Source organism: Cryptosporidium parvum, chromosome 5, assembly GCF_000165345.1.
Source record: "Cryptosporidium parvum Iowa II chromosome 5, whole genome shotgun sequence".
NCBI lineage: Eukaryota > Apicomplexa > Conoidasida > Eucoccidiorida > Cryptosporidiidae > Cryptosporidium > Cryptosporidium parvum.
The window spans coordinates 653,906-666,831 of NC_006984.1; the positions used below are offsets into that span (position 1 = coordinate 653,906).

A 12,926-nucleotide genomic window follows, 5' to 3' on the forward strand; every position below is an offset into this window, starting at 1 on the left:
GATTTGTTTTTTAATATTTATTGTTTGAAATGAAGAATTCAATTTGATATTTGATTTCCAAGGTAAAGTAGAAAAATCTGAATCATTAGTCCAGCACTCAATTACCAAACTTCTACATTTATTTGGTCTAGTTAGACTTTTATCTTGTAACAGAAATTTGTCCTTAAATGTATTATTATATTCTCTTAATTTTCAATTAATTCACTTCTATCTAAAGTTGGTATGTTGTATAGAACTTTTTTAAACTTTTTAATTTTGTACTGATTATATGAAGTTTTTGGAATACATGATGAAATAATAATTGCCCAATTTGATAGCACATTAATTTTGATTTTCCCTTTTTTTGATTGATAAGTATCTGAAGGAGATAAAATATCCCTCCATTGGCCATCCTTTTCTTTCCAATCAACTTCAAAATCTTCAACAGATTTGGTATCAATATTAATTGCAACAAAAATAAATTCTTCTTTAATACGCCTTTCGAATACCAACAAGGTTTTGGTATTCAATAATAATGAATAATTTCCTTTAGTTAGAATTTTACCTATAATTGGATGACCTCTAATTTGAGAAATAAATTTAATCAAAACCAAAAATCCATCATTTTTATCAGAATTAAGCCACTCAAGATCCTTAATTGTAAGCTTTGGTCTAAGCTGAAAGTCAGCTCGTCGACCTTTTCCTTTAACTCCTTTAAATCTAAATTCACTTCCATAATAAATTGAAGGAGAACCATTTAACATAAAGAGAATTATATATACAGTTAAAAGATCGTCTTCGATTTCAATTTGACTTGCAATTCTAGTTACATCATGATTATCAACAAAATTATACATCCATCCACTACTAAATAAATCATTTTGTTGAGAAATCACATTTGCAAGCAATTCAAGGTTATTAAAACGGTGAGATTTCCATATTGCATCCCATAAAACATAATTAGTTACCCCATCAAATGGTTGATTAGTATATTCATATTTGATACTGGCAGATGGATTTGGTCTCACCCAAATTCTTTGGTCGCCATGAATAATTTCTGCTAATAAAGCAAAATTTTCTCCAAATTTAGTTTTACAAAAGTCCCTGAATATTCTCCAGAATTCAATTGAAATACAGTCAGCTGCATCTAATCTTAAACCATCAATTTCATATTCTTTAAACCAAAACTCTACAGCATCAAATAAGTATTTCTTCACCTCATAATTTTCATGATTCAAAGTTACTAATTCATAATAACCTTCCCAAGGGGTGTAAGTAAAATTATCTCCTTTTTGAGATTTTTTTGAAAAATCCAAGCCTTTAAACCAATCACAATACTTGGAATGTTTACCATTTATCTTAATATCGTTGAATGCAAAGAAGTTTCTACCAACATGATTAAATACTGCATCGATAATTACCTTAATTCCATTTGAATGATATATTTTTACAAGATTTTTAAAATCTTCATTACTTCCTAGCCTTTTGTCTATTGACAACAAATCTGTTGTATCATATCCATGCGCTTCCGATTCAAAAACAGGCCCTATATATATTCCTCCAATATTCAAATTTTTTAAATGATCAATCCATGATTTTGATCCTAACTCTTCTAATTTGTTAACTCTTACAATTTTGTCTGAATTTATCCTTTCTACACCGCATAATCCTATTGGATATATATGATACCAATTGCAATTCTTATACCATTCATTACCATTTATTACCATTATTATTTAATTATATTTCTAAATATGTGTAAATATTTATTTTTATTTCTGTACATATATATACATATTCATCAGAAATGAATATAAATATTTTTAAAAAAATAATAATAAATAAGTATTAATAATTATTATACTTTAGCTAACAATAATTAATTCATTTCACACGAATTTTTTTATTAATATATTTTTGTCCACATGCAAAATTATTGACATGAAATTTTTTAAAAACTTGCATCTATACCGGTATCAATATTGCATGTGGACGCATTTTTTTTAATTACAAAATAATTAAATACCGGTAAATAATCAAAAGATAAAATTTAAAAAAAGTGTAAATTAATTATGAAAGTTTTTAATTAGAAAAAATAATTAAAAGAATATTTCTTTGTATAATTATTAATTTTTGAACAAATTCCAGGCCAAAACCTAAGTGCCATAATAATAGAAATATTTATAAATAGTAAAGAAAGAAAATTTTGTAAGTTATGGAGCTAAATTGAAAAATATAGAAGGCATTAGTTATTTACAAACATGACTGAAAAAGAAGAAAATCCAATTTTTTTGGAATGCAAAGCTGACCTTCAAGCAGAAAAGTTTGAAAATTTAAATAAAAGCACCAATCTGGATGAAACCAATTTGGATGATTTAATTAATAAGATAGATAATGTGACTATATCTGAAAAAGTGAATATTCTGGAAAAAAAAAGAGAGTTTGAGAAGCATGACAGAAGAAGAACTCAGCTAATCGATCAGGATGAAGTGAAAGGAAAACAGGAAGTGATTCATATTGTTGATGATGAATCAGAAACAGTACCACCAGAAAGTTTGCTTATTGACGATTTATTTTTCTCAAACGTTCCAATATCAGATTCTGAGGATAATAATGTTCATATAAATGAAATTATTGAAGATGATTATGTTGATCCACCTTATGAAGTATATAATGGGTGGCACTGGAATTCAAATAAACTCGAGTATTGTTTAAAAAGTAATTCAGGAAGAATTCAGAGAAAATTGTATGTTTCACCAAAGATATATGGCAATTTAAGAGATCATCCACATCAATATGATGGTGTTAGATGGATGTGGAATAGATTCAGAAGAAGTGAAGGGGGAATACTTGCAGATGAAATGGGACTTGGAAAGACTATTCAAGTATGTGTTTTCATTGGGGCATTGTATAGATCAGAGATTGCAACCTTTATATTTTTAATTCTCCCTACGAGCTTAATATCACAATGGAAAGAAGAGTTGGATAAATGGTGTCCAAAGATTCCAAAATTCATTTATCATGGAAATTTAAATATGCGAGATGAAGCACTAAAAAGCTTATATTTAAGCAAAAGAGGAGGAATTTTGATTACTACTTTTGAGACTTTTAGAAACGATGTTCATAAATTGCATGAAATCAATTTGAAGAGTGTACAGTGTCAGTTTGTTAGAAATCATTTGGGGAGTAAAATTACTCCCAAAGATTATTTGAAGGAAATTTCACAATATAAAGAACCTGATAGAAACTTTAATATTCCATGGGACATTGTAATTATTGACGAGGCTCACAAATTAAAAAATTGTAAAACAAAGCTTTTTAAAGATATACAAACTTTGAGGAGTTATTGCATAATTTTATGTACTGGCACTCCTTTTCAAAACAGACTAACAGAGCTTTGGTCATTAATACATTGTGTTAAGCCAAACCTACTTGGGAAAAATATACAAGCATTTAACCATAATTATGCTAAACATATTAATAATTTAAACAATAGAAACATACTTGAAAATGAAAAGAAGACTTCTGAATTGATTATTAGTAAACTTAAGTATGCTATTAAGCCATACATTTTAAGAAGAACAAAACAAATAATTTCCCAAGTTAATACAAAAGAAAGTAATCTTAATGCTCAGAATATTAAAAATGAACTTTCTAATATAAAAAAGTATGATATTGTTTTGTGGCACAATCTATCTAGAGATCAATCCCAATCTTATATGGAAGTCTTAGATAGCCATTCAGTTTCAACAATAATTAATAATTCGGATGCAATTTCTCAAAATAAACAGAAAAATGGAGCAGTATTAGAGCTTATTATATACTTACTTAAGGTTTGCAAACATCCTTTGCTTTTACTCAAACCTGAATTCCAATCATGGAGGATTCTACTTAAAAACAAAAGCAACCATGATTTAAAGCAAGGGGAGGAAGAAGAAGTGGTTAATTCTCAATTTGAAAGCCCTTCAAGTAAAGAAACAACTACTATATCTGCTCACAATACTTTAATGTTTAACTCAGCATCTAAATTACCTCAGCTTAATATTGAACTTCTAAGAGATCAAAGCACTAAATTACAAATACTTAACATGATTATCCCTCAGCTCCTCAAGCCTAACGAAAATAAGATTTTGGTATTCTCAGAAAGCTTATTAATGCTAGATTTGATAGAGCTTACGATTTTAATTCCAAACAAAATTGATTGGGAAAGACTTGAAGGAAAGCAATCTCTAGATGAACGAAATTCTAGTATTGATTCTTTCAACAAAAATAACGTAAGTTGTAATGTAAAATGAAAAATTTACTTTTAACAATTTCAGGAAAAGAGGATCTTACTATTATCTAAACATATTGGATCTACTGGCCTTAACTTAACCAGTGCAAACAAGATAATTCTAGTAGAACCACACTGGAATCCTACTCAAGATGAACAAGCAATAGGAAGAGCTTATAGAATAGGCCAAAAAAGAGATGTAATCATATATAGGTAAGAATAATTTTATCAAAATAACTTAATTGTCTTAAGAAAACTTGACTAATATATATATATAAATCTTTTCTTCAGATTGATAGCGGCTGGAACCATTGAAGATTGGAAGTTTAGACTACAACTACATAAAACTGGTCTTGCTAGGATATTTCTAGGAGGGGCTAAACAGGAAATTACTTTCACAAATGAAGAATTAAAGTGTTTATTTTCATATTCTGAAATGGACTCAAATGATATTCAAGAAGTCATTTTCAAGTTTAATGTGAATGATAAGCACTATGAGATTCTTAAAAATGATATTGAGGATGATTGCATTAAAGAAATGGAACCCTATGTAATGGCATATCTAGACTTTGAAAATATTCAAAGATTTGAATAATTGAATAACTAATGGTGCTTCAAAATTCATATCAATTCTTTTGCATGGAAATTTTTCTTTAAAAATTAATTTATTATTATTCTGGTATTTAATTTGAAGGCAAATTATTTATATTATTAATTTCCCCTGTAAAATATATATATATATATTAGACTCTGTTTGGGCGGGCTCTCCATTTAAAGAGGTTCCGTCTTGACATTTTGACAAGAAAATAAGAAAATGGATAGTCCCGAATTTTTGCAATATTTTTGGGATTTAGGAAGTTTTGAAGAGAAGACATCAGTCTCTTCTATTGAAGGAATTGTAAGATGTCTTGATAATTCGGTTCAGAATTCTATTAATCCTAAAGTTAAAGATGTAAGTACAAAATCCATAATAATTTTATCAGGTATTAATAATGGCAGAGCTGATCTGGAATATACATTAAGCCGCCTTATTAAAGGTTTGGAATCTCAGAGAGAATGTGTAAGGAGAGGGTATAGCGCATGCCTATCAATTGTACTGGATAGATATAAGATTCCAGTTTCAGATGTTTTGGAGGGGTTAGAAAAGCATTATTTAGAGGGAATGAAGAAAGAAGTCAAAGGAAAGGCTTCATCAGGATCAGTTGGAGATGTAAGAGATAGGATTATTGGCCTTCTTCTCGGATATTTAGCTATAATTAAGACCGGATTTTTCAAAAAGAACGTATCCAGACCTTATATAGAACAAACTATTGAAAATCTTTGGATGATTTATGGTATAAAGATGTATCTACAAGATATGATTTGTGAGATTATATATTTGATTCTTAGAGATTGCTGTGAATATGATCCAAGATTACCAATTAAGTACGTTTCGTCAAAACTTGGAAATGTTTTTGATAACAGATTTTTGGATAAATCTGAAATGAATGAAGCAAAAAGAAATCAGCTTGCATCTCAAATTCCTGTCTTGTCTTTATTTTTAAAACTGAGGCTGTTTCTTGAAGGTAGAGATGGAGTTGTTATTAATGGAGTTATTGGTTGTTCCGATATTTCTCAAGCTGGTGATATCTCCGCACGTATTGGCGATAAATGGGAGGATTGGAATAAGCTATTGTTTAATCCTGGATATACTTTCTATAAGAATAGATGGGAAATTGTTCTTTCTAATATTCAATACTTGTCGTTATTTAGTCCAAGAATTCCAAGCTTTCTATTCAATTTAATGACTTATATTTTAGAATCACCCTGTTTAAATGAGAAGATATCTGGCAAATTGATTTCTGATCTAATTCATGAGATTGAAGAAAAGTATTTCTCTGGGGTTTATTCTCCCCAAAAGCACTATTTTGGAGCAAGGATGATCCTCCAAATATTTACTCAACTTAAACTTTCAGCATTTTCATTAAAGAAATGTAATTTCTCAGAAAAGTCTTTTATCAGAGCTTTGAAAAACTTTATTTCTGGTCATTCAAAATCTCTCAATTGGGCTCTTAAGACTTCTTTGAATGATAAGAATCCTTTATCAGCATTTTCTACATTATTCTTGCAAACATTAGTTGATATTATTACAGGTAGAGGAATAGAAACTCATTTTGCTCATGGTTCTCAATTTAATCAAATCCAAGATTTTTCAAGGTTTATTTTTGGAACTATAGATGGGTTTTCTACTGAAGCTAATGAGAGATCAAAACCTGTATATCCTAATCCGAGCATTAACTTAGACGCAAATATCAGGAATTTGATTCCTTTTGTCATCAATGATTTGGTAATTGCATTATTTTGGGATGAGACTGAAGATATACAAATGTCTAAATTTATGGCTCTTAAAGAGAGCTTGGAGAAGCCTATTTCGATTTCTGGAAAGGAAAGAGTTAGGCTTTTTTGGATTATTCTCAAGTCTCTTATGTTAAAAACAGGAGCAAAAATGAAACATTTGATTAAAATGTTTTCTGATCTTTTGTCTCAAGAAGAAGGTGAATCCTTAGACTCTATAATCATTTCACAAGGTATACTTTTAATAGATGAAATTTCAAAGGAATATTCTGATGAAGAAAAACAAAGTAAGTTAGATAAGAAAGATAATAATCAAGATGATGTGGATATGGATGACTCAAATTTGGATATAAACAACGAAGAGGAAGATGAGAAAGTCAATATATATTGGAGAAAAATACAATGGGTCCATAACATAATGTTAGAATTTGTTCAAGTTTCATTTAGTAGCTCTTTAAATAGTGGAGAAGAGAAGAACATTTTACCTCTTGTATTAAAGCTTTCATCTCAGGTATATCCTTTATTGGATTCTATTATAACTTTTGGAGCTTCTAATGAAAAGTGGATTGAAAATTATCGCCAAATTATTTTCCCTAGACTTGAGAAAATTATAGGAAAGTGTACCAATGATTTAGTTCTATCATTGGAAGATGCTCGAAATAATGATGTTATTAATGAAGATTCTGCTCTTATAGAGTCAGTTTCTTCTTATAGAAATAACATTGCTGAGTTATTTGATAAGGCTAATCAATCTACAAACTTTGAAGATAATAAAAAGCTGTTTAATAAGAATAAGAAGCTTTACAATGCTATAATAGATGGAAAGACTCCAAAGACTAAGTTTGAAATCTCTTGCATTCTTATTGAGAGCTGTTTGTTAATATATTATATAATGGAAGATTGTAATTCCAGTTACATTTTAGAATTGATTTCCTCTTTATTAAAGTCAGGTAACAATAAAGGCAAAAGATTGGAAATTATCTTTAACTCAATGATTAAGCTGGATATCACTAATGAAGGTAATCAAGTACAAGGTAAAATTGATGATCTAGATACTGATGAAGATAACGACTATCCTAGCTGTCTTGCAGGTCTAAGTCTCCTATTCCAGCTAAATATCAGAATTTTGGACATTTCTAAAAACTTAAATACAAAACTTCTAGTAGAGTTTTCTCGAAAGATTGCTCAACTTCCTGATTTATTAAATGCTCACTCAAGTTTAATGGATGGAAATGATGAGAATTATGACGATGAAGATTCTGAAATTGAAGCTGAAATTGATACAGATAATGAAAATGAAAGTACTGTTGGAGCTGGAGGTAAGAGAGGAGGATCTAAGCACAGCTCATCTCTAGAAAATGATGAAGTTTCTCAGCTTTTGAAACCAAATATCTTCTCTAAAGAATGTAATCTTTCTAATGATGGCTTTAAAGAAAATGAGGATGACAATACTGATGATGAAAATAGTGGTGAGGAAGGTGATAGTAAAGATGAGATTATATCATATAATGACAGTAATTCCATGATTTCACATTTACTGAATGATGAAAATACTCCATTACCTCCCAAGTATGAAAGACAGAGAGAACAAAAAGAGCAAGAGAAGTTACAAATCCAAAGAATTAACAATGAAATGCAGAATAAGTTAAGGATGTTGGAAACAATATCTTTGATTTCTGAACAATATAAACCAAAAAATATTCAAGATAGAGAGATTTATACTGGTTTAGTTCGTACAATAATATTGCTATTGGAAGGATTTAGACTGGGATGTAAACACGCTCTATATTATTCTATTAGAAGTACTTTGACAATTTTTTCAGACTATGTGAATAAATTGGCTTCAACAATAAATAAATTAATGCATTTGGATGTTTTAAAAGAGAAAAATAACACAAATTTGGATGAGTTAGGGGATTTATTTAAACTTTTAGTCCATATAATTGGTAAACCAATTGTTGAGCCTCAAACAATGAGCCGTTGGAGTAAGAAAAACAATGGAAAGCAACTTAGAAAAAAGATGGAAAATTATTCCAAACATTTTGAGACATTTTCAATCAATTTAATTGCTTTAATTATAATGATGGATAGAGAAAATGTATTGATTGGCCAACTTATAGCACAAGATCTGATAAAGAAATGGATTAGTCAGAAAAGATTTGGCATTGTCACATCTTCATTCTTGACTAAACTAATGCATAGAATTAAGAATTCTAATAATAATAACTCTTTAAGGTTTTTAACACAAAGTTTCATAAATAATTTTGAAGAAACTGTTAAATATTCGAAAGGTTCATATCAGCTTAGAGAATATACTACTTTAATTAACCATACTCTAATAGCATGTAGCACCGGCTCAGAAGGTTCTAGTGAAGATAATGATAAATATATTCAAGATATGATTCAAGTTGTAGTGAAAATGATTGATAGTTGTATTTCCAGTAATACAATAGAAGAAGCTAGTAAAGTTTCTTCAGATTCTGAAAATATCAAATTCACCACTGAAATGCAAAGATTAGAACTTTTAAAATCTTTAATTTCTCTTTCAAAATCTATTATTATAATAGAAAATAATTCTAATACTATTGATAATAATAATAGCAAAGATATTGGTATTTTAGAGAGAAAAATTTCGGAATCTAATAATTATTTGAATTCATTTAACCAGAATTATAGCTCAGGAAAGGTAAAGAGACAAATCAATAAGCTCAAGAACATCATTAACAGTTCAAATAATAACAAAGGAAGTAAAAGAATGAAAGTTTATTAAGTATAGGAAAAGCCTTGCATGCAAATGCATACATAACATTATATATTTAGAAGATTAGAGAGAGTTGTTCTTAATCTTTTTTTTTTACTGGAGAATCTAAATTTAAATGCTTATTTATTAAAATCTAGAATACATCATTTAAAATTTGTCTTTTCTTATTATCTTTATATTGTTCATATTTTTATTTGTAATGGATGGGCGTGACATGCGCATGTTTTGGCGGGAAATGTTCCTCACAAAAGAAATACATAAAAAGGTAACGAAAAATATAATGACAAAGACTAAGTATTGAATAAATAATTAGAATTGAATAAGTGGCTTATTTTGAGAAATTGGATTAATGAGAAGGTATAGTTCAGAGGAAGATGATGAGTTTTACTCAGATTCGATAGAGTGTAGTGAGTTTGAAGATTCAATAGAAATGGTAAGAAGCCAGAATGTGGGGAATAAAGAATTTGAAGAGGAGGATGGAATAGAAGTGGAGGATGAGGAGGAAAATAATAGTGATAATAATAATGAATACGGGATTTTGAATTCTCATAAAAGATTTAGAAAGATTGAATCTTCACAGGAAAGTTATACACAAAATAGTAATTTTAATTACTTGAATAATGAAATTAAGGATATTAATAGTAAGATAGAATTAATAAATAGTAACATTGAGAATATAATAACAAATTCAGGAAATTTGTCAAATCCTGTATGTATTTTGGAACAAATACCTACAGATAATAAGAATTCAGGAAAGAAAGTTTTAATTCAAGTTGGGAATTCTGGACTCAAGATTGGAAGGAATTCGGACTGTGATTTTCCTGGTAAAATGGTTCCAAATAAGAATTTACTGAGGCTTTCTAGAAATCATGCTTATTTATATGTTAAAAAGAATAATAAAGGTAAAGATCAGATTTATCTTGTTGATTGTAATTCTGCAAACGGGACTTATGTAAATAATATAAGGATAAAGAACAAAATTCTAAAGTCAAATGATATTCTTTCTTTTGGAGAGAAAGATGATGATAACGATAATAGTCAAAGATTTGAGCAGAAATTGTCATTAAATCAGCAAAGAAGAAAAAATATTTTAACAAGTGAAAACTATTGTAAATTTAAAGTAATATTATGTAATAATTAAATTAAGAAATATTTCTATTAATCATTTACTTTTTAACCTTTGAATTTTTATAATTACTACTACTCTTTATTTGTGCATGATTTTTCTCCTTTACATGAGCAAATAACTTATTTCTGGATTCAAAAACTTGGTTACATACTAAACATTTCCACATTAATTCTTTACTATTGTTGTTATTGTTATTGCTATTAGTATTTCCTTTTACAGTTTTATCTCCTTTCTTCTTTCCTTTTGATTTTTTACTAGTCATTGCTGATCCTCCCTCAGATTCTAAGTTTGCAGAATCTTCGAAATCATCAAATAGTAGCTTATTTTTTCCTTTAGTCCCTTTTCTATTCAAACTATCCATCATTTCTGTAATTTTTTCCACGCTGATATCTTCTTCTTCCTCATCCTCATCTTCATCCTCCTCTTTTTTCTCTTCAATTTCGCAATGATTTTCACTTTCGTATTCTTCCCCTCTCAGCTTTTGTTGTTTGTGTTTCTTCTTTTGATTCTGCTTCTGTTTCTGTTTCAAATCATTTTTATCCAAGAAACGTTCTTTTTCATCTTCTGACTCTAATTCTGAAAAAATAAATGTGTCTTCACCTTTTCCAAAATCCATAGGATCAGATTCTGGATGATTATCATCTGTTTCTTCTGAACTATCAACCTTATTGTTAATCAATAAATTATACTTTTCAGGGTCTTTCTTCTTCAACTCATTAAGCTTTGATACATGTTTCTTACTATTGATATGTGAATTATACTGTTGTTTACTTTTAAAGGTTTTATTACACAATTTACAAGAGTAAATAACAGTCTCATAAGATTTAATATCTTGATCACTTTCTTGAACATAATCATCCCCATATAACTCCCTTCTCTCAGCCTCCAACTCCTCCATTCTCTTAATCTCTTCAATTCTTGCCTCCTCTCTAGCTCTTCTTCTAACCTCTTCCTCCATTTTTTTTTGCATTTCTTTTTCCTTTTGTAATTTAATCATTTGCTCAGATTTATTTCTCATATATGAAACAACTCTTGGATCTCTCTTCTTTACATATTCGGTAAGCTTCCTAATTGTTTCATTATACTCCTTTCTTCCTTTTTTTCTCTCCTTAATATTCTCAGTTTCCATTGCTCTTCTTATTTGTCTATTTTGAGCCTGATTTAAATTCCATAAATCTTTCCAAGAAAATGTACGTGTAGATGAAAAATTACTCCAAAACCTATAGAATTCCATTACAGTATCTAAATTTGTTTTACTATCTCCAAATCTGTTCGCATTCTTCCAAAATGTATATTCTTTTGAATCTTTTGATAAATACTTCATTTCCTCCTCTATAATATCCTCAAATAATTTCTTATAAACTGTATAAAATCCATCTTTTTCATCATTAAAATCACCAAATACGTCTCTTGAAAAATACTGCCATAAATTTATTTCTGATGGGTCATAATTTGGATCATCTTCATTGTATGCCCCTGAACTACTTTCTGATAAAATCTGCTTTCTATGAGAGTCATACCAAGCTCTTTCATTTGGATCACTTAGAACTTCATAAGCTGCTGCTATTAATTGAAATCTATGAGTTGCTTCCTCTATATTATTTCTATTCTTATCAGGATGCCATTTTAATGATAACTGTTTATAAGCTTGACGAATCTCATCGAATGTTGCCTTATAATCCACCTGTAAAATTGAATAGTGACACTCTTTCATTACTATAAATCTTTCAAAACCATTTCTTTTCCAAAATTTAATCACTATTACTGACTTTAATGCTGTCAAATTCCAATTCCCGCCATAACTTTAAGTAATTAATGACAGTATTTTCAAAAAAATTTTTTTTAGTAATAATCTGCTCGGAATTATAAAGTTCTAAAAATAAACCAACTCAAATTCATATATTAATTTTTTTAATTGCTTCATTATAGTGAGAATTCTTTTAATTTGTTATTATTTCTTTCATATATTAAAAAAACAAAATTCTACTAAATTCATTCCATTCTATTATAACAATATTTAATATTAGATAAAATAAATATTAACTATTTAAAATATTATTTGAATCATTTTTTTTTAAACTATTGCAATTTCATGTGGACGCATGTAATGCATGTCAGTATAAAAACAATTATTGCAAAGTTTCTATACCGGTAAAATAAAGTTACGAAATGATTAATACCCTCAAAAGCCCGGTAAAAAAATGACAATTTCCACGTATAGTATAATATAAAAATATTTATTTTTTTAATTATTTTTAAAAATAATTTTAAAAAATTGTTTCTTAAAGCTTGGAAGTTATTTTAATAGTTAGAATTAATGCTAAGAAATACTTGAACCAGACCCATCAAACTATTAAAAGTTTAGGTGTTTTTTTTTTTAAAGGTTTACTTTATTTTCATTATTGATTTAATCGGAGACGTATATAACGTAAGCTTTAATTTATTGATTG

At 28.4% G+C, this 12,926-nt stretch overlaps 5 protein-coding genes across 5 annotated transcripts; 3 read left to right on the plus strand and 2 right to left on the minus strand.

The window, feature by feature from the left end:
• Positions 1-185: 185 nt before the first annotated feature.
• Positions 186-1,715, minus strand: cgd5_2910 (alpha amylase; the record flags this gene model as incomplete). The annotated part of the gene is made up of 1 exon (XM_626227.1): positions 186-1,715. A coding segment is annotated over one exon (1,530 nt), but the record flags the coding sequence as incomplete, so codon positions are not given.
• Positions 1,716-2,240: 525 nt separating this feature from the next.
• On the plus strand, positions 2,241-4,274 carry cgd5_2920 (hypothetical protein; the record flags this gene model as incomplete). Its single annotated transcript, XM_001388239.1, has 1 exon — positions 2,241-4,274. The coding sequence occupies one exon, from the start codon at positions 2,241-2,243 to the stop codon at positions 4,272-4,274; it is 2,034 nt and encodes a 677-aa protein (XP_001388276.1).
• A 792-nt stretch (positions 4,275-5,066) lies between these two features.
• cgd5_2930 (hypothetical protein) lies at positions 5,067-9,356 on the plus strand (the record flags this gene model as incomplete). Its single annotated transcript, XM_626228.1, has 1 exon — positions 5,067-9,356. One exon carries the CDS (start codon positions 5,067-5,069, stop codon positions 9,354-9,356), a length of 4,290 nt encoding a protein of 1,429 aa, XP_626228.1.
• Positions 9,357-9,696: 340 nt separating this feature from the next.
• cgd5_2940 (forkhead associated domain (FHA) containing protein) lies at positions 9,697-10,488 on the plus strand (the record flags this gene model as incomplete). Its single annotated transcript, XM_626229.1, has 1 exon — positions 9,697-10,488. The coding sequence occupies one exon, from the start codon at positions 9,697-9,699 to the stop codon at positions 10,486-10,488; it is 792 nt and encodes a 263-aa protein (XP_626229.1).
• A 25-nt stretch (positions 10,489-10,513) lies between these two features.
• cgd5_2950 (DNAj domain protein) lies at positions 10,514-12,280 on the minus strand (the record flags this gene model as incomplete). Its single annotated transcript, XM_626230.1, has 1 exon — positions 10,514-12,280. A coding segment is annotated over one exon (1,767 nt), but the record flags the coding sequence as incomplete, so codon positions are not given.
• Between the last annotated feature and the right edge of the window lie 646 nt (positions 12,281-12,926).